Below are 25743 nucleotides of genomic sequence, written 5' to 3' on the forward strand. Positions count from 1 at the left end.
ACAAGTAGTGATTCTACAACATCTTACTATGCTGATGGACAGTGACTGTAATGGTGTTTGTGGGGGGACTTGGGGTAGGGGAGAGCCTAGTAAACATAATGTTCTTCATGTAATTGTAGATTAATGATAACAAAAAAAATGTAATTAAAAAAAAAACCCAAAGGGCCTCAAGGAGATTACTGATGAAGGCTTAAAAGGAAAGTGTTACAGGAAGATACATGACAAGACATACTATGTCAGAAAGTTTAGCAACTCTGTCACCTGCAGTGTCATGGAAAATAGAGATCAAATCCAGGGTAGGCCTGTAAGATCCTTTGCTATGATCTCAGAAATATTTAAGGAGGTACCTCACAGACCTTTTCAAACAGGTAAAGACCTCCTAGGACCTTAAAGGCATGCCTACAGACCTGACCTCTATGTTAAACAACAGAGCTTAGAAAAAATCTTACAATATTGTCCCACAGCAGCTTCCCAGGAAGGTCAAGTAGAAGAGATTGTCTCAAAGAGATTGGTGGGTGTAACATGCCTAATGAAGCGAATTTTTGTATTGATACACGAGTTTAGAAAGGAATTATATGAGCCTGAACTGAAAGAAATAGAAACTATACAAAACATAAAAAGGGTTTGGGCCCTTAAACTTCTAGAGGCAGTCAACAGACTGAGATTCAGCTGTAATCCAAGCTAGTTTTTAGGAAATGGAAAGATTGTTCAGAGGGCAGAACTAAGAATCCATAGGATAAAGCCAAAAGCCCTGGAGAAATATTGCTTTTCCGGTTAGTAATACTGAGTTCTAATCAAAGATTTGGCAAGATGTGCTCAGCTAGGGATTTCAGAATTGCTATGGATCAGTGACTGCCGTGTGCCTCTCATTCCCTCCCTTGCCCCCCCTTTTGAGTGGGTATCCATCTTATCCCCATAACAACATCTTAAGTTAGTGAAGGGGCAGATAACTTGTCTCTTCAGTTCATAAAGTCTTCAGACACGAGAAGTACAGACAGGGAGTGGACTCAAGGCCTTACACCTGAAAGCCTCATCCACATGTGGATCCACGTTAGACGACAAGACCTTGGACTCTGAGCTGATGCTGTGATGGGAGGAGACTTCGGGAGTCTTGAGGAGAGGGGGCAGTGTACTTCCCATGTGGAACCATTATGTTTACTAGGCTCTCCCCTTACCCCAAGTCCCCCCACAAACACCATTACAGTCACTGTCCATCAGCATAGTAAGATGTAGAATCACTACTTGTCTTTTCTGTGTTGCAAAGCCCTCCCCTTTCCCCCACCCCCGACATTATACATGCTAATCATAATACCCCCTTTCTTCTTCCCTGCCCTTATCCCTTCCTACCCTCCCATTCTCCCCAGTCTCTTTCCCTTTGGTAACTGTAGCCAAAGAGTGGAATGTGGCAGACTGTTTTTTCCAAAGATGAATGCAACAATCTTTGGTCCCACATGCTTTTCCACAGAATGACCTTCACACTCCTTCTACTGAGGTGTAGGCTCTAACTTCTTTCTCTTGAATCTGGGTGGGCTTATGATTTGCTTATAGCCAAAAGAATAAGACAGAAGTGACACTGTGTAACTTCCAAGGCTAGATCGTAAAAAGCCATATAGCTTTCACTTTGTTTACTATTTCAGCTGTGGCCACTATCTGGCTACAACAGAAATTGACAAGCTGAGTCTAAAATCTTTATGAAAATGCAAAAAATCCTAGAAAAATCAGAAGACTTTTTAAAAGAAAAACAAAGTTGGAATTCTTGCACTACCTGATAAAAGCTACAGTAATTATAGTTTTGCATAAGGCTAGACATAGTGATTAATGGAACAAAGTCCAGAATTAGACCACATATATATGGCCAATTGATTCTTTACCAAGGTACAAAAGTAATTCTGTGGAGAAAGACAATCTTTTCAACACACCACTTGCAACAGATATCCATAAAGAGAAACAATCATGCTTAAAGGGAAACTCATAGCCTTAAAGTAATATGTCAAAAAATAATAGCAAAAATCGTGATGCAGATTTTCTTCCCCCAAAATTATAAAAAGAACAGAAAATTAAACCCAAAGAAAGCAGTAGGAAAACAACAAATGAAATATGAACAAATTTTCTAATAAAATAGAGGAAAACTACTTTAAGAGCAAAAACAAAACCAAAAGTCGATTCTTGGAAAAGACAGTTTAAATGCTACACTTACATCCCCAGAGAGCCACTGCCGCCACCACTCTTCTAACACAGGCCTTCTGCCCTGCCCCCGACGCTCACGCCCTTCCTGTCTGTGTACACGGTTTTTACCAACATGCGAGGTCATGTTAGGAGTCTGATTCAACTCTTACCCTCCCTCTCACCTTTGAGAACGGAGCTCCCTGAAGCAGGGATTCTGTCCATCTCGGTCACCACAACAACCCTAAGCCTAATGAAAACGCCTGCTGTGTTACAGATGTTCAATAAACGTCTCACAAATTTTTTTTAATGAGCTTGTTTTTAGAAAAACTGCTACTAGAGAAAAATATATATGAATAAAAACTCCACTGAAGAATATCGTACCCTGTTCACTATGTGTCTTTACCAGCTGTAAGCACACATGGGTGCTCTCTGTAGAGCAAGCTTTCCCTGACTCTATAAAAGTCAGTGTATTTGCCAATTAACCTAAACAAGTTAAAAATTCATGTAAACAAAAATGTGATTCGCCTTCAAAACAGTCATGGAAGCCAGTTTGAGGAGAAAAAAGTAATCCTACCATCTTGGGAAGAAATAAAATGTTCATAGCAGTAATACTAAATAAAAAGCACCAGTGGATTCTAAGTTAAACACATCTTTAAAAATGAGATCTGAGAGCAAGGAGACCAATACCATTCTGACTAGTTCACAGCAAAACCTACAAAATGAAGAATAAAAGGTCCAGGCTTGCACACAGCCCTCACGGGGGAGAGGAACTACTGCGAATCATTTCTAGGACACCAAGACTGCCCAGGCTTCTCCACCTGGCATTCCTCAGGCTCACATCTGGAGAGGAGAAAGCCTTGGGAAGGCTTCCTGTGCACCCAAGGATGTCTGGCAGCATCCCCAGCCTCTGTCCACTGCATGCTGGTGACACCCTCGCAGTCATGACGACCAAAACTGTCTCCACACACAACCACACGTCCCTTCGCAGCAAAATCACTCCCTGTTGCGAACCACTGCTTTTGGCACAATCAAGACAAAAATGGTAAAGAGACAATCATTTGCAAACACAGCTACACATCTTTTCAACCCCTCTGAAGCCCTAGCCCTGTATTGCTGACAGACTGCACTGGACCATGGGTGGCTCTGTGATGAAGAGCTCCGGCCATCTCTGCCCCCACAGGCAAAAGTACCGGGTTCTCAGCAAATCAGCCACAGAGCAGAAACTGAAAGCAGAAAGCAGACAAACTACAGCTGTGACCTGGAAGGTTCCAGTCTCATTTCCAAATAGCATTTAAAGCGTTATGACAAAATGTGAAGCAAATGCCTGGCTCTCCTAAATCTTACAAACAAGGTAATGTCAAGAATAATTTCATAATGTCCAAATTTTTTAAATTCAAATTAAAGCCACAGACACTGATGAAAATCACCTTTCAATCTTTAAAATACACCTCAGCTATGTCTTCTTACTTTTTCACTCATAAAATAGTGACTATCAAACCAGGGGAAAGTATGCTTAAATTGACTGCAATAAAATTGGAATTTTTTTTACAGCAAAGAACACTATGAACAGTGTTGAGATAAGCCATAGACTAGAAGCTACTCACAATATAAATACCAAAGGATCAGTATATTCCGAATATTATCCAGAACACTTACAAACATGAAAAACATCATCACCTCTAACAGCCAAACCTAACATCATTACTTCAGAAACAAGTGGTTCCTGAAGTTCTCCCCGCACACTCCATCCACTGTGAGGAGACTTCCACTGGCTTTGTCTCTCCCTAACCGAACGTGAATGCCGAATACCGCACTCAGCTCGGCGCCCCCAGGACTCCAGAAGCAACCCCACGCCTGGCCATCACCAGGCATGAGGGAAGGGGCGCCCCAGTGCCCAGGCAGTGCAAACCGAGTCCGGTCTGGGGACAGCTGGGGCTCATCCGAGACCAGCAGAATCCAGGCACCCAGGCACGGTGACGCAGCCAGCTTCCTGGGGAAGAACCCTCCCAGCCCCCACCACAGGCCTCATGTGAGTGTAGGCTGGCCGCTGTTTCCTCAAGAGCTCCTCAAGACTTTCCAAGAGTCTGTCACCTCTCTGGCAAAGACCTTTAAAAAGCAATGGGCTAAGGACCTGACAGGGAAAGACAGAACAATGGAGATGTTTTCTTGCTGGTTTCCCAAATACGAATGATCCAAACATGGGAGAAATAAAAATACCATTAAATACTCAAGCAAATTATTCCTGGAAACCTCAGAACCACCAGAGGACCAATGCTTCCTCCAAGTGCCATTCAGCAGTCCAGGGAACAAGGCGGGGCCAGGCGGGAGAGCCACGCGTCACCACAGGGCCTGGGGGGCTCCAGGGTCTTGCAGATCTGTGCTGGGCTTCCCGCTCTTCTTGAGGGCTCCAACGGGCAGCCTCTCTCAAGGAGGCTAGAAAACAATCTCCTAGGATCTCCAGTGAGCCTGAGAGCTGAGGGCTAGAGGGGCAAACAGGACCTCTGCACCCCGAAAGTAGAGATTTTAAAAGAAGCAGGAGGAGACCAAGCCTGTTTGCAGCCTCGGGGGGGGTACTCAGGCAGTGAAACCCCACGATGCTGGTCGAGTCACACCCTTCTCCCACCTGGAAGTCCCCTGTAAGCAGAGGCACAGAACAACATACAAATCTGTCTGCGACACACAAGCCCCCCAGGGCCCCTGTGAGGGGAGCCAACCAGCCAGAGGGGGCTCACAGGGCAGCAATGCCCCCCTGGGAGGGAGCGGCCAAAGAGCTCCCGGCAGCTCATTCTGCTTTTTTCATGGGCTCCACACACTGAGGTGATGATCCCCCCAGGTTTGTGATGTGGGGTCTGTTATCCTGAGAGAGTGGAAGCCAGTCAAATGGGTCCTGTGGGCAAACAAAAGTATGCTAGTGGGTATGTGGGGGGAACTTGGTGATGGGGGGAGTCTAGTAAACATAATGTTCCTCATGTAATTGTACATTAATGATACCAAAATAAAAATAATAAAAAAAATAAAAGTATGCTAGTAACCTGGAGGGCAATGAACTCAGCTTACTTTTTCCATCTACTGATGATGTTTCCAAACAGTAAGGCTACAAAACACACAAGAAATAAAACCACAAGACTGCCAGACAGACTCTGTGCACAGTCAGACTCGGTGCTGGAAAGCGCAAGGCGAGAAGAGTAAGATACCTTTGCAAAATGCCAACATTAGGGAATAGGCTACGGCACATGATCTCCTCCCCCAAATCCATCACATTTAACTGAAACACTGAAATCGTCCCTTCAGCCAGACCCTTAACGATTCTCAAGATTTCTGATGGGAGGGCGGAGAAGAGGCAGGTTGAGGAGCAGGCTGTGAAGGGCAGGCTCAGTCACCAGTCCGCAGCCCAGCCTAAAGACAGGGCCAGGTAAAGTCATGCCTTGGCAAAATAATAAACTACTGTATGCTGCAGACCTTCCAAAGGATCTCATGAGTTGAAACCTTAAATGTTGATTCTGTGAATGCAAAAGGCCAGAGAGTAAACTCTGATCAGAGAAGACAGCTAAAGCCCTTTCTGACCGACCATACTAAAAATACAACACAAACCTTTCCTCGGGCCATAGCAAGTGCAAAGCCAATACCGCATGTACCAATCTGGGGGCACACTGCAGCCTAGCTCCATGAAGGGCATGAGGAACAGTCAAAAGAAGATTGGCTACAATGCCAGTGCAAAGTCTCTGAGCGAGAGAGGCCCCCCCAGCACCCACACTCCACACCAAGCAGCTCTTTGGGTGCCTACCATACTCGGTCGCCACCAAGAAAAACCCTGACCTTGTCTTCTCTCCTCTCCTCTTGTTCGATCATGAATTCTGTGCCCCAGGAAGGCACCTAAATACCCCACTCTCCTCTCCTCACCACTGTACTATCTGGTGTGGATTCCAAAGGGTCTCCCTGCCTCCCGATCATTCTCCCTGCCCACTGCAGAAAGGAGCTCACCCACCTACCCAGGACCTCTTAAGCATGTTAAGACTGCCCCCTCTGCCCTTAGGGTAACGCTGCGATGCTTCAGGCCTCCTCTGAGAGCTCTCTCTGACCATCAGCACCTCCCGCCAGCCACAGGCCCTCCACCGCAGGTTCCCCAGTCCCAAAGGCCCAGCACTCTCAGGCCTCAGGGACTTGGCTGACACTGTGCCCCTTTCCCCGTGTCCTCACCCAGCAGTTAACACGTTACATTGTAACGACTTAACCCTGACTCATACTCTCCGCCAGGTCTCCACTTACAGGTCAGCCCCGCAGAAAGCCTTGTCTAGGTTTCTTCCTTCCTAGGTCAGGGCACGCCGAGCATTGCTAGGCTTCAGTGCCCATCAGCACAGCTGCGGAGCACCGTTGGGGGAACTTCGTTCAAGCCTGCCCCATCTGCTTCTATATTCTAAGCTGCGCCAAACACTACTGGAAGTCTTGAGGAGACGATCTGGAGAATACTTACTGGTTTTCTGGAGAATACGTCCTGTCCTTCAGGAGGGTTGCTGGGTAACTGCAGTCAGGGGACACAGAGCCTGGTGGCTGGCTGCAGCCCCAACACTGGGTCTGTGCGAAGCCCTGCTAGACATGGTCCCCACCCCATCCCCACAGCTGCCCAAGGCCATCCAACAACGGCTCCAGTCACTCACTCTGCTCCCCAAAGCAGGGGTCCAGCCCACCAGCAACGCTTATTATCCTTCCTCAGCTAGATTTATACACATTCTAGATAGTAACTCAGTCCTCCGAACATCCTCTTAAGGAGATGATGACACACTTATTCGCATGTTACAGATGAGGAAACTTGCCTCAAAAAGGTGTATACAGTAAAGACAGGTTTTGCACCCAGGTGGCTGATCTGGCTCCAGAGTTCATGCTCTTAGACACCACACTGCACAATCTCCCCTCCATTCACATTTTCCTGAAAGGATATGGGAAGAAAATTGAGTTCAGAGACAGAGCCACATGTGCACTGTGCCTGTGTTTACAATGAACTGCAATGCCAAGGGCTGGGTCAGGCAGACAATCACGCTGTGGGAGGCAAGGAGCCCTGACTCCTCCCTCACACCACACAAAAATCACCTCCATGTGGATCACAGACCTAAAACATTAAAACTTCCAGAAGGTAACAGAGAGTCTCTCCATGACTTTGGGGTAGACAAGATTCCTTAAACAATATACAAAAAGTACCAAACATACAGGGAAAAAAAATGATCAATTCTATTTCATTAAAAATAAAACACCTGTTCATCAAAAATCCAATTTAAAAAGAGCATAAAGCTGAAAAAATAAAACCCACACAACTAAGATGTTGAAAAGGCAAGCAATGTAGAAGAAAAAGACCTGTGTGTGTGTGTGTGTGTATGCGTGTCCAACAAGACTTATATCCACATATAAAGAATTCCTATGTATCAAAAAAAAAGATGAAATAAAAGAAAAATGGTCAAAAAAATGTGTTTCACTTCACAAATGTGAAAATAGTCATAAGCATATGGAAAAAGGCTCATCACCTTAAGTAATCAGGGAAATGCAAAGTAAACCCACGTTTAGAAGCTCCCATCCCCTGGATTGCTGGGAAGGAGTGTTAAAGGTCCTACAAGTCACTCTGAAACAAGCTGGGTCACCATCTGGAATGCTTTCTGGTGCAGGTGTAGAAAACAGCCTTCTGTCCGCACACAAACCTACTCTGCCAGTGTGTCCCTAGGTGGGCACACAAAAAGGAAGGGCAGGAACTCAGATCAAAATTGCCACTGCTTCATTTCCAACAAGGAAGCCACTCTAAACTCTGACGTAGGCTGTTCTAAAACACCAGTCCAACAGCAGATATTCAAGCTGTCTCAGGAAAAGGTGACGCAACTTTCTGGGGAAGGGGAGAAGAAAGAGGACAAATACAGAATAAGCCAGATGCTGCTGGCCCTCTAAGCTGAGAACAAGAAGTGAAATGCAGTACAGAGCCGTTAACATGCCCCGTCTGAGGGCGCACAGTCACGGGGCCTAACTGCCCCACGCTAGTGCCCTGCCCTTCTCCCTGCTTTGGTGATTCCTTTTTGTTCCAAAAACCATGCCCATCCTTGCTTGTCTTCATCCAGGGCTTGATATCAACAGATCTGGAGTTCGGGTTGCAGACTTCATTCTGTGGAAGAGAACCTGAAGGCTTGAAAGGACTTGCCCAAATCACAAAGTTTAGATGGCAATGGTGGCCTGGCCCTCAGGGGTGCCCCACTCACTGACACGCTATGGTGCCAGGCAAAAGCTTTCCCAGGCCACAGCTGCAGCTCGGCTTGAGCCAGGATGGGCTGCCCCCAGTCCCCCCAGCCTCATCAATTTCTCCCTCGCTACCTGGATCAGGCCCACTGGCAAACTGATGTCACATACTCCTCATATCCTGCCTCTTTTTTCTGTTTCCTTCTATAGTAAAACTCCTCAAAAGAGCTGTCTATTCTTCGGGTCCCAAATTCCTCTCCAGCTCCTGTCTGAGCTCCCCTCACAGCACTGAAATGGCTCATCAAGGGCACCAAGGACCCCACACTGCTAAACGCAAAGGTCAGTCCAAAGGTCAGTCTTAGTCCTTGAACCACCAGGTGTTCAGGAGTGTTATGCCATTGGTCACTTTCTCCTTGAAATTGTGTATCTAAATTTGGCTTTCATAGTGCTTTTCTCTTGGGTCTCCTACTACCCTGGTGGCCAGTTCTCCTCAGCCTTCTTTCCCGTATCGCCTGTATCCCTCCCACCTCTGAGTGCCCAGTGCTTAGTCACTAGACCACTTCTGTTGAACTTCCCTCTCTTCTAGGATGATCTCCGCCCAGCCTGTGGTTTAAGTATGATTTGTGTATAGAGAGGGCCCACATTATTTCCAACACAGAGTTCTCCTCTGATCTTCAGCTCAATAGTCTAAGTGCCTCTGAACATCTCAGTGTGGAGGCACGAGACCTATCAAACTTCACAAGTCTCCAAAACTGAAGTCCTATCTGCCCAGGTCTCCCCAAGCTCAGAAAATGGCACCTCCAAGCCATTCAATCCCAGAACCTTGGAATCCATCCTTATCCTCCCTCTTTCACACAATCTACATCCATTTCATCAACAAATTTTATTGGTTCCAACTTCAAAACATATCCAGAATCCAACTACCACCACCTCCACCCAGCCACTGCCATCTCTTGCCTGGATTCTTCCAATACCCTCCTAATCGGTCTCCCTGCCTTTGTCCTCATCTCCCTCACAGCCTGCTCCCTACACAGCAGCCCAAGTGAGATCACGCCATTCCTTTGCTCAGGCCCTCCAGCGGCTCCCAGCCCATGCCGTCTGAACCCTTGGCCTCTCTCCCGCCACCCTCTCCTCCTGGCGTGCTCCTCTTCAGCTGCCCTGGCTGCTTGCGTCCCTCCCACACACCAGGAATGCCCTCCCTGCCTCTGCAGCTTTGCTCCTGCTGTCCTACCTGCCTGGAATGCTCTTTCCCCAGACAACCACCAAGCTAGCCCCTTACTTCCCTCATGGCTCAACTCAAAAGTCACCTGATCAAGTAGGGTCTTTCCTGACCACTCTACATAAGATAGTGTCACCCTACCTTCATACTTTACCTAGTTCCCTGTCTTCATAGCACTTAGAACTTTCTGACCTACTGTTTATGTACCTATTTATCATCTGCCTCGACCTATTAAAATGAAAACTCCATGAGAGTCATTTTTATTCTCTGCTCTATTCCCAAGGCCCATGACAATGACTAGCAAAGAGTCGTGCCCAGTCAGTATTACTGAATGACTGAATGAATGCACCCCTTTCCCCTGCACTTTAACACACGGTTGCTCTCCTGATGCCTATCTGCTCTCTTTTAGGCATTATACTCACTGGGCTACATAGCTTTTTAAGCAAACTTGACTTCTAACGGACTCTATGAGGTGCCTTTTTAACAAGAACTTGATCTCGGCTAATGCATTTGACTAAGTCCACTCTGATAGTCTTGGAAATAGATGCTGTTCTATGGGCTACAGAAAAGTCACTTGGATTCACAGACAGATAACTAATCTTACTCAATGAATGTTACCAGTTCATCTAAAGGGAAGTCTCTAGCAAACTGTCACTAGGATCTATTCTCAGTTCTATCCAATTCCATTTTCCCCCATGACTTGCATAGTCAACAGATATCACAGAATCCATCATCCAAGCAGAATGAAAGCACAAGTCCATACAAAGGCTTGCACATGAACATTCACAGTGGCTTTGTTAACAGCAAAAATAACAAAGTGGGGGGAAAGGAAAGAAAAAGACAGGAAAACCCCTCAGAAAAGCAACAACACAGGACTAGATAAACAAATTGCAAATTAGGGTAGCCCCCTACAGTGGAACACTACTCAGCAATGAGAAGTAATAGACAACTGATGGCCACAACATGGATAAATCTTAAATAATTACACTGAGGGAAAGAAGCCAGACTTCCAGAAAGAGAAATAAAGAAAAGGAATATGCTATGTGGTTCCATTTATGCCAAAATTCTAGAAAATACAAACGAAGGACAGAAAGCAAATCAGTGGTTCCTCAGGGACAGTCTAGAAAGGACAGATGCTGGGGAGGGTCTTCAGGAGGCACAGGGTGCTTTAAAGGGCTAGGGATGTGCTTGTCATCTTGATTGTGATGATGGCTTCAGGAGTATATACATTACATACAATTGAACCTCAATAAAGCTGGGGAAAAAAATGGAAAGAAAAGAAGAAAAACTCCAAGTAACTTTTGAACTGTATAGTACCTTGACTATAAAGCTTCAGTGGGATATATTAAAAGGAAAAAAAATTTCAAAAAAAAATCTCAAACTTTATTTTTAATGGAATTATTTGAAACTATTTTGAGTGTACTATTGGACTGAGCAAATGAGTACATACACTAATGCTACTGGGAACAAAATTCTCACTATGGGGGAAGGGAGAGAAAGATGGCATGGGAGGATTAAAATTAAAAGTACTGTTATAAACACATGATTTTTTTTACGTAACTGTATTTTCTGGCTCTACCCACCGGAAGAGCCTACAATCAGCAACACTTCAGTAGCAATGAGCATAAGTACAGCCCAGATCTTGGTTTCTAAGTACCACTCCCCTCTAAATGAAAACAAAATTCCTTGAAGAAAAGGGAAATTCCCAGGTTGGAACAAAGAATATATAAGCTAGGCCTGGAACATACTGTAGTGCCATACAGAAAAGGGTGTGCTCGCAAGCTGTAGGGACATGCCAAGAGGACACAGAAGTCAGCTTGAAGGGGCTGCCGCTAGCCACATCTGGGACAAGCTGAGCATCAAAATGAACAACAGGGATAGCTTCTACCATAGTGAATTTTCTAAAAGATAATCCAAGGCTCCAGTATTTTTTAAGTGCAGATAAATGCGGAAGGAATAAAGAATCAGAAAAAGAATCGTCATTTTGAAGCCACCATATCAATAACCGATTTAGGTATGAACCGTAAGTGGAAGCTGAAAACAGTAGATGAGAGACTGGAGCACAGGGTATTTCCACAGTACTAGGGTCACAGCACAATGGAGAGGAAGGCCCAAGTGTTCCCATATGCTCCCTGCCCCCATACCTGCACAGGCTCCCCATTATCAACATTCCCCAGGAGAAAGGGACATCTGATACAGTGGATGAACCTACACTCTCACGTCATTATCACCCAGAGCCCACAGTTTACATTAGGGCTCACGCCTTGTGGTGCACATTTTATGGGTTTAGACAAACATACAATGACACGTACCTTCCATTACAGTAACACACAGAGGACTTTCACTGTCCTAAAAATCCCCTGTGCTCTACGAATTCATCCCTTCCTTTCCCCTAAACTTCTAGAAACCACTAATCTTTTTATTTTTTAAAAATAAAAACTTAGGGAAGTAAAACTAAATGAAATACCATGGAATTACAGAATGATTCTGATTTTGAAGAATTTTAAATGGCACATGCAAAAAAGGACATACAATCAAATTCCAGTTATGGCACATTCTGGTTTCACAGCAAAAAGACTGGAAAAATTACAACAAAATATCAACACCCCTGCTATCTCTGGCATGGGTGATTTTGTGTTCTTTACAATGTTCTTTCTTTCCAAAATTTATTTAGTAAGCACATGTAACTCATAATGAAGAAGTTATTGTTAAACAGCAAAGTCAACAACTAGTTTGGCAGTAGGGGTTTTGAAATGTTATCCAAACTCCACACACACTCTCCAACGAAGGATCTGGGACATTAGGCAATCGCAGGGTTCCTAACATTTATTTAAAACTAGTCTAAGAAGAGAAAGAAACTGAGGCTCACAATGGGGGTGTCTGACGTGGCAGGCCATAAAGACAGTGACAGCCCAGGGCCCCCCCATCACAGGAGGAACCGCAGCTATGAGTCCCATGATGCCTCCCCTCAAATGCGCAAAGCTCCTTGACACACAAACCACCCACTCTGATCTTAGTTAAAAACTCTGGAGGCTCCCCTAACTGTCCCACGTCCGCTGCTCAGAGAACATGACTTCTGTAGACCGCTGCTCTTCACTGAGAGATACAGGCCTCAAAGTGAGAGTCTGCAGCAGCACCCGCTAGAGACCAAGCAAATTAGCCAGGGTTCCAAGAACGTGTGGGACCGCCACCCTAACCCTATCCACTCAGGCTCCTGCCTAGCTCACCCCAGACACGTTCCCTTTACTCGGCACATTCAAGCAGCCAGGCCCTCTACCTTCCTGATTCTTAAACAAGCATATCTGCTCCCACCTCAGGGTCTTTGACTTGTCCCTCTGCCTAGAACACTTCACCCCCTACTCTTTACATTGCAAGCAAAGACAAACAGAAGCGGGTTGGAGAAAAAGCAAAAAGCAAAGTGCCTCCAGGGGAGTCAGAGATGCAGGAGTTGAGGAGACAACTTTCCTTACCCAGTGATCCACAGGGATGGGGCACAGGCCAAGGCCAGCTCGCTGTCAACACAATGGCTATGCAGCAGGTGACTAAGCATGTCACATATCTAGCTGTAGTTCCAGGATCCTAGTATCTTGATATGTCATGTAAAACAGACAAGAATGAAATGCAAAACAGAAGGCCTAACAAGAACAGAGCCACAGACCAGTGGAACAGATTAGAGACTCCAGACATTAACCCAAACATATATGGTCAATTAATATTCGATAAAGGAGCCATGGACATACAATGGGGAAATGACAGTCTCTTCAACAGATGGTGCTGGCAAAACTGGACAGCTACACGTAAGAGAATGAAACTGGATCACTGTCTAACCCCATACCCAAAAGTAAATTTGAAATGGATCAAAGACCTGAATGTAAGTCATGAAACCATAAAACTCTTAGAAAAAAACATAGGCAAAAAATCTCTTGGACATAAACATGAGCAACTTCTTCATGAACATATCTCCCCAGGCAAGGGAAACAAAAGCAAAAATGAACAAGTCGGACTATATCAAGCTGAAAAGCTTCTGTACAGCAAAGGACACCATCAATAGAACAAAAGGTACCCTACAGTATGGGAGAATATATTCATAAATGACAGATCTGATAAAGGCTTGACATCCAAAATATATAAAGAGCTCACACACCTCAACAAACAAAAAGCAAATAATCCAATTAAAAAATGGGCAGAGGAGCTGAACAGACAGTTCTCCAAAGAAGAAATCCAGATGGCCCCCAGGCACATGAAAAGATGCTCCACATCACTTGTCATCAGAGAAATGCAAATTAAAACTACAATGAGATATCACCTCACACCAGTAAGGATCACCACCATCCAAAAAACAAACAACAACAAATGTTGGCAAGGTTGTGGAGAAAGGGGAACCCTCCTACACTGCTGGTGGGAATGTAAATTAGTTCAACCACTATGGAAAGCAGTATGGAGGTTCCTCAAAAAGCTTAAAATAGAAATACCATTTGACCCAGGAATTCCACTTCTAGGAATTTACCCTAAGAATGCAGTAGCACAGTTTGAAAAAGACAGATACACCCCTATGTTTATTGCAACACTGTTTACAATAGCCAAGAAATGGAAGCAACCTAAGTGTCCATCAGTAGATGAATGGATAAGGAAGAGGTGGTGCATATACACAATGGAATATTATTCAGCCATAAGAAGAAAACAAATCCTACCATTTGCAACAACATGGATGGAGCTACAGGGTATTATGCTCAGTGAAATAAGACAGGCAGAGAAAGACAAGTACCAAATGATTTCACTCATATGTGGAGTATAAGAATAAAGAAAAACTGAAGGAACAAAACAGCAGCAGAATCACAGAACCCAAGAATGGACTAACAATTACCAAAGGGAAAGGGACTGGGGAGGATGGGTGGGGAGGGAGGGGTAAGGGCAGGGGAAAAAGAAAGGGGGCATTACGATTAGCATGTATAATTAGCATGTGGGGGTGGCATGGGGAGGGCTGTGCAACACAGGGAAGACAAGTAGTGATTCTGCAGCATCTTACTACACTGATGGACAGTGACTGTAATGGGGTTTGTGGGGAGGACATGTTGAAGGGGGGAGCCTGGTAAACATAATGTTCTTCATATAATTGTAGATTAATGATAAAAAAAAAAAAAGAAGAAGAAGGCCTATATGCTCTAAAAAGATGTGTGCACTAAGTCAGCCTGTGTCCAGATCTTGATTGACTTAAATCAGGGCTTCTCCACTAAGGGATCCTAAATGCCAGCAGAAAACATTATTATTCCTCTGGGGCAACATCCAAAGTACTCAAACTCTACAGTTTATCTTAAGAAAATCTTATTTTATCTTAAAAATGCATGTGAATTCTGATTTCTATGCCCTCATTTTCATTACCAAAAAAATTTTTAATTCTTTACCAGTTAAAGCACTGAACCCCCAACCTACCACCACCCACCAATCTTCCAGTAAAGCTGACACCCCGACCAGCTCTAGCATGTTCATCCTGAGGGCTCATGAAATCTCACACCCCACCGTACTCGGAGGAACCAAGTTTGGTAATAAAACCACTGGAAAGCAGTCATTCTTAGGATAACCAGTAAGTTCTTTAAGTCTATAGGTCTGACTGGAGCTTTGTTTTTTCCCCAGCAAAACTCCTTTAAAAACCATGCTATTGTCTTAGCTGAATGAGATTGTTTACAACATAGACCAAACAGCTTGAATAAGTGGTGGCCCCAGGACCCTTTCTGGAGAGCCAGGCAAAACCAGAAAAATGGGCACAGGTAATGAAGTAAAAATACTGGAGGAAAAGAAATGAGCATCTGGATATTCCTTGCAAATACTCTACAAGAATATGAGCAGCCTAGCAGAAGTGTAAGGGGTGGGTTATCATACCATTAATGAAGATTTATTGTACACCCAGAGAACAATGGAAATTTTGGCACAAAACCAGGAATTAGATCCACTAATCCAGATGCATGTTAATAAGAAACACATGAAGTTCTTGCTGAATGAACATATTAAATGCTGAGCATCTCTCCCTCCCCTCCCCTCCCCCAACCTTTAGTGCGTATTTAGGCCCAGAGTTAGACTAGAGACAGACTTATAGGGCAAGTTCACTTCAGTATCTCATTGGTTCAGTGCTATGAATCTTACGCATCACACTAGACCGAATACAACTAGATTTTTCACAGCTATCCTAGTTTTAGAAGAGCAGGCTGCTCTGCGCATTAGGATTGAGGGGAGCCCATCAAGCCAAGGCAGGATGGGCAGAACTGAAGAAATCAGCAGGTCTGGGATATTTGGGCAAAACTGCACAGTGTTCAGGATGAGAGGGCCACCAAGGCTGGAGGAGCTAAAACGGTGGCAGAAAAGCCACAAGAAACGTGAGTATCATTTTTGTTTGAGGGGGACAGGCGGGGTGGAGCTCTAACACTTAGTGCAACATAAAAATGGTCCTTGAAATCAGATATCCTGACAGAGCAAGAGGAAAGAAATGGAACATCACTCTGAACTGTACAATCAATAAATCTTTTCAAATTATAAAAAAATTATTTCATCTGAGAACTGTATATATATTTTTAAAAACTCCAACTGCACAGCTGTACTAGTCTGAAATAAATCACTATTAAGTTTTTGCCACTTTTAAATAAATAATAGTAAAGTACCCAGAAGCACATCTTATAATTTTTTAATAACTAAGAATCTGATAAGGAGAAAATTCCAAGAAGCCAGGAGGGAAGACAGTGTGGACATATCTATTATATTCATGAGCAGCATCTAAAATCCAGTGGAAACCGGACAAGAATGCTATAGTTGCCTGAAGACAGATTTCTTAGAACCCAAATGACAACAAGCAATACAGACACCTGGGGACTCCACCTCAGGAACCGTGAGAGCTGAGCAAGGCCTCACATCGCTATCTTCCATTGCGTCTATGGAGTCTACTTCCCAAGGCAGGAAGGACCGAGCCAGCTGCAGAGACTCCACCTGAACACACCAGTGGTGGACAGCAAAAGAGGCTACCAGGGAAAAGCAGGGTGAAAGGGTAACTTCCCTGCCAGAGGTGAAGTGGAAATGGGGCAGAGACTTCCAGACAGTATGAATGAGGGCTGACGGCCCCTGAGCCACTCAGCAGGGGTAAGGATGAAAGAGGACTAACATCGCCCCAGAAAGAGGGCCTGGAAAGCGGCCAGGGTGGCTCCCTGGCCTCCTGCAGCCGGTGCCAACCACCTACCGCACGGCTCCTTTCCACAAGGACAGGCTGGTACATGCAGACACAGGCTTTATTCCTCAGGCGGTAGGAGGCTGACAAACAACTAAGCTCAACGCCACGGGAGGCTGGGCTTCACTGAGAAGCCCTGTGGCTGGCCAGGTGACTGGGGCTGAAGATGAAAGGAAAAGCCCAGCCAGCATCACCTCACCAAGTGGGGAGGCAGCAGGACGGTGAGCCCTGAACCCACGCTCGCCCAGAGGGGGTGCCCAGCTATGAGGAGCAAGTCACAGTCAGCGCAAGTGGTGGGAGGCAGAGCGGCCCTGCAGGAGGTGCAACCAGCTTTCTGGAATGAGAGCCTATCTGAGCTCTCTCTCCATGTGATTCCCTCCTGTCCACGCAAGCAGAAATTTGAGTATGATTTCAGGAAACACACAGACCTTTCACAGTCAGCCCCACGTCTCCCTCTGCCACCTGATGGGCCCACAACCCCCAGACCACAGAGTCTGGCCACCAGGCCTCGGCCACTGCCTCCTCCCCGCCTTGGACAAGCACGCTGCACTCACACGGTGGGACCTGAGTCTGCACACCTATCAGAGACAGGCTACTGCTAACACAGCTACAGCTCTAAAGTGAGGCTTATCGAGAGGAACAATGGCCCATTTCCTGAGAAGGAGCACAGGCATTCATTGCTGCAGTGTCCCCAGTCCCTACCTCTCACTGTGGGCGCCCTCAGCAGTCCAACGGCAAACACCACCTCGGCCAGCCAAAACCATAGAAGGGAAGAGAAGGGGACCCCTGCCACGCCCTGGAGCCACTCACCACCCAGCAGGTCTTCCGCGCCGTCCCTGCCACACTCCTCCACTGCCACCTCCTCCTCCTCCTCCTCCTCTTCCGCATCCTCCAGCTCCACGTCCGGCTCCAGGTCTGGGTCGCTCCCTGAGGCGGATTCGTCCGACATGGCTCCCAGAGGTGCTCAGAGGGCATTACCAACTCATGGTCCACTGCAGGGGTCCTGGAAGGAGGACAAGAGGCGTCAGAATCATCATGGGGTTTCACTTAAGAGCATGAATTTTTCAAAGAGAAAACACCAAGGATGAATTCCCCAAAGCTTTTCGAAGCAGGGCAAGCTAACAAACCCAAATCTCCATCTCCCCAACAACTCCACTGGCCCTGAGATGTGTGTTGGTGACTCTGCCCAGCTCAAGCTTTTCTTAGCTGCTCGGGCAAGAAAATATTTTGAAGTTATCAAACAAGCAAACTCTATACCCCTCAGAATTCCCATTTTTTCATCCCTTCCTGCATCATTCCCTGTGTCCTACATGCCAACTCTCCATATCCATCTACACATGCACATGTGTACGACTATACAGCCACAGGCACTCTGCTAGGCTTTGGGGACACAACAGGAAGCAGCACAGAGCACGTGGGGAGCACTGGGTGGCTGGTGTGTGCCAGAGGAGTTGTATTAGAAGGGGGCGGGGAGCAGGGAAATTCTCGCAGAGCAGAAGCCAGAGGAAGCAGCAGCCACACGGACACCTGGAGGGAGTGTGCTCCTGTCAAGCGAGCAGCACGGCCTCCGGAGCCAAGTGCTGGGAGTGCTCGCGGAGTGGGGAACACGTCTTGCCTGCAACTTCTGCGGGAGACAGGCCCTGCATCGCACGAATGAAGGACTTGTGGAGGGGGGGGCAGCTGGCTATTCACCACACTGTCCCTCCCCACAAGCATAGCTCAGAATGCCCCTGATGCCGGGGTTCTTGTTCATGAAGCCGAAGGATGAGCTCCACAAACACTCAAGGTAGGAGAGCAAGGTACAGGCTTTTATTTAGCGATAAAGGGAAAGGACAGAGCTCCCGGCTCACACCAGGAGGGGACAGGAGACTCCAGGGTGGTGCGTTGTCTAAGGGTTTTATAGGCAGTTGAGGATTTTTCGAGAACATGTTAAAAAGCTTAGGGGTGTGGACTTATTAAGTGGTCCCAGCATATTGAGAATTAACTTAACACAAGCAACTTCCTGCTCTGATGATTTCTCCCTGAGATACCAGCATCTTGGTCTGAGGGCATATGAAAGAAGGCCACCTGCTCAGCCCCCAAGGTGGGCTGGGGTATTGTTTGCTAAAGAGGGAGTTAAGAATTTCTAACATCTTAACTTCTTGGGTATTAAAATGCAATCTTATCTTTAAGGTGGAATCCTTCTCACCTTTTACTGTGTTGCTTATGGCTGGGCCTGCAAGCTAAATTAGTTGCCCAGTTTGCAAAATCACCTCATTAGATCTGAATTAGGAAGGACAGCACAGAGGCCTGGGCCTTTCAGCATGCTAAGGTGAATCTTACACATGATTATAAATGGTTAGCATAATAAAAACATGTGCTACTCTTCTTTATCTGGGGAATATTAACTGATCTCACTGAAGAATGACTCTAGAGCTGAATGTTTAACACAAGAGTTTTAGGAGGGGGTTTCCTTGCATGTAGTTACATTGCTCTGACTGCAAATATCCTGCCTTGCTTTTCTCCGAGGCCCTCACCCTGCTCTGTTACACCCAAAGTCCCTGTCTCAGTAGGGGGTACAGAAGGCAAAGGCCATGATGAACTAAACCCTGAGAAAACATTTTAAAGAAAAAAGTAGATGATAGTTAATTTGAAGAAAGAATGGTCAAAGGGAAGGCAGAAAGGCTAGTGATTTATTCAGTCCAAAGCCTAGTACTTTCTGTGGCAGTGACACTGTGCCAAGCGCTGTGGGCATGATGCATATGCATGCGTCAAAGAGGAAAACCCAGATGCAGAGCAAGTGTAGGATCTGAAGAATCAAAAGTTAGCATAAGTACAGCCATCTTAAGGCCTAAATACCACCCCCTAACCCAAAAGAAGGAAAATCATTAGAATCTTGAAAAACAAGTTAGTTAGCCTGTGTCAATTGTAGTGACCTTTAGTTAGCTAACCGTAAATCAGTTAATCATACACGCCTAGCTTATCTTACTAGAACCACCCTAGACATTCCGTAGGTGATCTCATCTAACCAGACCCCAGGATGTGGCGCCAGCAAAAGATTTATGAGCCTATAGAAAAAACCCTGTATTGTGATTATGGAAAATTCTACCCCTTTTGAAAATGCTATAAAACCTTCTGCCTTAGTGTGCTCGGGGTCCTCGTTGAGACCTGCTGCGACAGGCTGACTTGGACCCCAACTAGTTGGCTTCCGAATAAATTCCTCTTGCTTGTTGCATCAAGAAACGTCTTTGGTGAGTGATTTGGGGCGGCGCCTTCCTCAGGGGAATCCAACATTTGGGGGCTCGTCCGGGATCATGCGCTCACCCCGCTTCACTCCCAAAGTCGCTCTTGGAGGAAGAGGTAAGATTAGTGGCGCCTTGGTTTGTCTGTGTTCTGTTTTCTGTTTTTCAGTGAGACCGGTCAGAATTCTGAAAGGGGGTACCCACTGTCTGGCAGCTGTCCCGATCCCGTAAAGGGGTCGAGACTGCGGTCAGTAGACGTACTAGGAGCACCGCAGGCTGCAACCCTGGGGGACGCCTCGGGGAGGTTGGGAGGCCAGGGACGCCTGGTAGCCTCCCGTCTGTTTTTCCGGCAAGGTGAATCTGATGAGATAGGGTTGATTTTCAGGTGCCAGGAATATCAACCCTCTGATTCCTTTCGGTTTCTGTTTGAAAATCTGAGAAAAAACAAAAAGCGGCCGCTGTGTGTCTAATCTGTGTGTGTCTCTGTTTTTTGTGTCTTTCATGTGCCTAATAATTGTTATACTGACAAGGGGACAGACTCAGACAACCCCCTAAGTGTGTAAATGAATATATCTTTCTACCTCCGGATGGTATTAATGAAATTGATTTAAAGACAAGCGCTTGTGAAAATTGAGTGTTCTAAAACTTCCAGAAAACCTGGTAAAAAAGTGTTAAGCATTAATGCTAATTTGAGTTTGCCTGAGGCGGGCATGTCCTGGTAGTTGTCCGCTGCCTGAGTTTACCTAGAGTCATTTGAGTCATGTTATCTGCTAAATCTTTTAAGAATAGAATGCTTAGAAGCTTGGCTTTGTCTAGTGTTCAGTGGGGGTCTTGTGAGTAGGCTAGCATAGTTGTTGCAGGTAGGTGAACTGGATAAGTGTGGCAAGTGAACACCTTTTAAATTGTGTGTTGCAGTGTGTATGCCTACCTGCAGCCTGAGAATCTTTGTAGTAACTTAAAGCCTTAGAGTTTTGTTAAGTTGAGAAGATGTGCTCTGTGTTTGCTGGGAGATTGTGCTGTGAAGCTCATGGTTGCAGAAATTGTAGAATGTGCTCGTGAGTTTGTTGGTCTAGAAAATGTTAGTTTGACAGTTTGCAGTGTCCTGCTTCTCAGTGTTCACTAGAAGTTAAAGTTTCTAATGGTTTTAAGTTCTAATTAAAACCACTTAAAGTAATAAAGAAAAACATTTCTCTATGCTAAAAGATGTATGTTTTAATAAGAAAAAGTATAAAAAATGAAAACTCTTCTGCATGCTAAAGAATGTGTTTTGTGATAAAAGAAAGTAACTTTGTTCTAAAGTACAGCTATTTATTTAAAGAGAGACAAAGAGAGAAAACAGCGTGGTGCCTTTTGTTGTAAAAGATCCGCTCAGCCTGTTGCTTTGGGGGGAGGGTTAGGATGTTTAGAGATAAAGTGAGATAAACCCAGTCAAGCCGCAGGCAAGCCCAGGCATAATTCTCACCGGCTTATGTGCTTGGGACCATGGGGCAAATGAAGAATAAATTACTATATTCTTACAGATATAGTCATGCCTAGTGAAATTAAAGCAAGTGAGTCTTGATATCAAGTGCACAGCAAAATTAAAATCTCGTTTCCAGTTAAACAGTTTTCTTTAACTGTTAGTCTGCTCTTAATGTTGAAAGATCACAGCAGTTTCTCATGCTTAAAGTCTCAGTGAGTTGCCATGAAATCGTAATGTTAAAGGGACTAAAAGCTAAAGTTTGTTAACAACTGCATAACCTTTATTTGCCTTTGAAATATTTTGTTATTAAAAATGATTGCATGGCCTGAAAAATTGAATTCCTAAGCAGAATAGTAACAAAGCTTTTTTCAGCTGATTAAATGCACTTAGTTAACAAACCAAAATTTATTAAACTGTAGAATCTGGACAAGATTATGTTTCTCCCAGAAAAACAGGTTTCACTGTGAAGGTTTAGATAGACGAACGTGTGACCACTTTTGAAAAAAGTTGTAATAGATTTTTTGAGAACCACCAGGTCTTCTTGTTTAATTTATATGCTGTATGTTTAAAAAAAAAAAAAAAAAAAAACATGGGGGAATCTACTATTAAAGAGTAAAACATTCTTGAAGCTTTCAGAGAAGACCTGTAAACTTAAGCACTTTCTCTGTTTTTTGTATCTGGTCTTAGACACTTATGCTGAGTTATGTTCTTATTATTTTCACTGTTTGTAAGCTATTGATTGTAAGCCAAAGGTCATCATTTCTCAGTCCCTAAATGAAAAAGTAAAATGCCTGATCTCTTTCATCTCAAAGCATATTTCTGGTCATATCTGAATATCTGTGTGAAAGAAAGAGACATTTAAATTTGAGATTCTGCTTAAACTTTTAAGTTGAATTTGACTATAGCCATATTCATTCTTTGTATGTATCTCTAACAGGTCTTTTGTATGCCTGGTAATATTATACTCTGCCTTGAGTTTAGACAGTTCTTTCAGCTAAATATGAATTCTTATTGTAGCTTTTTTCCCCTCCTGAAGATGAAAGCAGAAGAATCTACCATCTGCTACCATTCTCTCAAGAATGCTTAGTAACCTAGAATTAGTTTGACTTTCTGTATGTTGTCTTTAAAAATTGACAGCAGCAGTCTCCCCTGCTGCCCCACTTTTTAAGATATCTCGTTTACTGTGCTGAGTATATAGACAATAAATGTGTAATGATAGTTCTAAAAAAATTAAATGCAAAAAGGTGCTTTTACCTCTAGTTAACTCTGATATTTTCCAGAGGGCCCCTGGAACATGTCAGAAGAATTTTTTCTCACTAGACAAAGTATTTGACTAATTTGGCTTATTTATCTGATATATATATATTTATTTACCAAGAAAGCACTGTCAAAGAGAATGATGCTAAACTTTGTTACTGAATGTTTTGTATTACAGAAATATCAGAATTTCCTTATGTCAACTGTTTTACAGTAAGCTCTCATCATATCTTTAACCATTGTCATTTGTAAGTCTTTTGTCATTTATAGTATTATCCCTAAACTGGTAAAGAACTAGATTTCAGCAGAACAGGTATTAGTTACATAAGATTACATAAACTAAAGAAAATGATTTTGTGTCTTTTTGTTTCAAATGTTGCTGGTAAAGTGTTTTAACCTTGTTCTCTTAAACTGACAACAGTTTAGTAAATGACTGTCTTTATGAGCAGAATTGAAACATCCTTCTCTCTACTTGATCCCTCCAGAGTTTAAAAACTTTCAGTGACTGTTTTTGTATTCCATGGCAGTATGTTTATTTGCACGAGTTCAATAAGAATCTGCTTTCCTTGTGAGAAGACTACTTAAGAACACTGGTTATACTACCAGGGCTTTGACTGGAATGTCGTACCTGAGAGACATGTGTATAAACTCAGATGTGAACAACTTTAAAGAACTAAGATTGACTTTATAAAGCCAACAAAACCCCTTGGAAGAACTGGCCTGGTACCTTGCTTACAGAGTTCCCAGCAGCCTTACCAGGTGAGTAAAGAAGGTCACTTCCTGGCAGGTGCAGAGACCTCGAGAAGAGAAGAATTCATCCAAATCTACAGGTACTGCAGGCAAAGCCTGATGGCAAGTCTGGCTTGGCTGTCTGGCCTCAAGAGGCCTTTAAAAGTTCAATCTGAAATTCCTTACAAAAAGTTCCAGCAAAGCATATTTAAAAGAGCCTGTGTAATCAATTGCTCTTCTTGCTGCACCTGTGCAAATAATCAAGCCAGCTGTTAATTATTTTCTGAACCTAGTTACTTCTAGTAAAAATGAGAGTAATTTTAGAGAGAAGTATCGTTTCAATAATGCAGCCTCCTTCCAGAATAAAAAATCCAACTCCAGATGTTGCTACATAACCTAATAACACAATTTGTTTTATCTTGCCTAGAAGCCACAAAACTGCAAATAGTAATAAAAATGAAACCCAGAATAAAAGCGCCAGCCTTCTGAAGCCCTCTCAACTGACCAGTGATGGAGACCTAGCTGCACCCTTTACTGCGCCCCCTTCTCAGCATGAAGCAGCCAGAGCGGTCATCACCCCTCTTCCCTAGCAGCAGCTAGAGTCTCTATCTGTAAAAGAAAGAATGAGACCATACCCATAGCCTTCCCTGGTAAAAACAGGTATTTAATCCCTCCTCCCGAGGGATAGTGGGCTTGTAACACTGGAGTGACCCCATGTGTCTCTACTTCTGCCTTCAACTCCTCCCGTGATTTCTGTATCATGGTCCAGCTGGTGCCCAGGTTGATGTATCATGATGATCTCTCATTCATAGCTGAATTTGAACCTAAGCATAGATATAAGAGAGAGCCGGTCTCGCTGACCTTAGCCGTGTTGTTAGAGATAAGAGTCGCAGCTAGAGTGGGAACGGAGGCAGCCGCTATTGTTCAAGGGAACCAGCATTATGAAAGACTAAGGACTGCTATTAATGAAGACCTAAAAACCATAGAGCAATCCATTACAAAACTTGAAGAATCTCTGACTTCCCTCTCTGAGGTAGTCTTACAGAATAGACGAGGGCTAGATCTGCTGTTCCTAAAAGGAGGAGGACTGTGTGCAGCTTTAAGAGAAGAATGCTGCTTTTATGCAGATCATTCCGGGATAGTAAGAGATTCAATGTCAAAACTTAGAGAAAGGCTAGATCAGAAGAAGAGAGAGCGAGAAGCAGGCCAAGGACTGTTTGAATCTTAGTTCACTAGGTCCCCGTGGTTTACAACCCTGATATCCACTCTGGCTGGGCCCCTACTCATCCTTGTGTTGCTTCTAACTTTAAGACCCTGCATGTTAAACCGGTTAATAACTTTTGTTAGAGAAAGAGTGAGTGCCGTTCATGTACTAATGTTGAAGCAACAATACCACTCACTCACCTCACAAGAAGATACAAACATTCCATGATTGGAATGCCCCAAAAAGAGAAGTGGGGAAATGTAGGATCTGAAGAATCAAAAGTTAGCATAAGTACAGCCATCTTAAGGCCTAAATACCACCCCCTAACCCAAAAGAAGGAAAATCATTAGAATCTTGAAAAACAAGTTAGTTAGCCTGTGTCAATTGTAGTGACCTTTAGTTAGCTAACCGTAAATCAGTTAATCATACACGCCTAGCTTATCTTACTAGAACCACCCTAGACATTCCGTAGGTGATCTCATCTAACCAGACCCCAGGATGTGGCGCCAGCAAAAGATTTATGAGCCTATAGAAAAAACCCTGTATTGTGATTATGGAAAATTCTACCCCTTTTGAAAATGCTATAAAACCTTCTGCCTTAGTGTGCTCGGGGTCCTCGTTGAGACCTGCTGCGACAGGCTGACTTGGACCCCAACTAGTTGGCTTCCGAATAAATTCCTCTTGCTTGTTGCATCAAGAAACGTCTTTGGTGAGTGATTTGGGGCGGCGCCTTCCTCAGGGGAATCCAACACAAGAAGCCATAAGGCTGTCTCCAAAACAGAAAGAATCAACAAAAATGTCACTTTTGTACACCAAGGAAGTCTGTGTTCAAAAGCATGAATAAATACGAAATAAAATCTAATCATAATTTTAAATGATATACCTAATACAAAAATGGAAATGACATTATTGTCCCTAGGAAATTTACAATGAGTTTTCTCCCTTAATTACACTTAACATTTGCCCTAAACACATCTGCACTCTTATTTGCTGCCTTGGGGACCCAGGATACTGTTCACCCTAGTGCAGTTTGGGGTGCCCTCTGGGGCTGCCCAGTGTCTCTCTAACCAG

The 25743-nt window shown here is 44.3% G+C and overlaps 1 protein-coding gene and 1 long non-coding RNA gene across 8 annotated transcripts in view; one reads left to right on the forward strand and one right to left on the reverse strand.

The window, feature by feature from the left end:
* The window catches only part of RAD54L2 (RAD54 like 2), a 96433-nt gene that overhangs the window by 51273 nt on the left and 19417 nt on the right, over positions 1 to 25743 (reverse strand). For all 7 annotated transcript variants that reach the window (XM_073230653.1, XM_073230648.1, XM_073230652.1 and 4 more), the window contains one exon: positions 17610 to 17802. In XM_073230653.1, the coding sequence (XP_073086754.1) occupies positions 17610 to 17748 (139 nt within the window). In that variant the 5' untranslated portion in view covers positions 17749 to 17802. The remainder of the gene's footprint in view (positions 1 to 17609; positions 17803 to 25743) is intronic.
* Positions 19577 to 25373, forward strand: LOC140848297 (uncharacterized). Its single transcript, XR_012128875.1, has 2 exons — positions 19577 to 20138; positions 23896 to 25373. It is a non-coding gene; the product is annotated as an uncharacterized lncRNA (long non-coding RNA).

This window comes from Manis javanica, chromosome 3, assembly GCF_040802235.1.
Source record: "Manis javanica isolate MJ-LG chromosome 3, MJ_LKY, whole genome shotgun sequence".
NCBI lineage: Eukaryota > Metazoa > Chordata > Mammalia > Pholidota > Manidae > Manis > Manis javanica.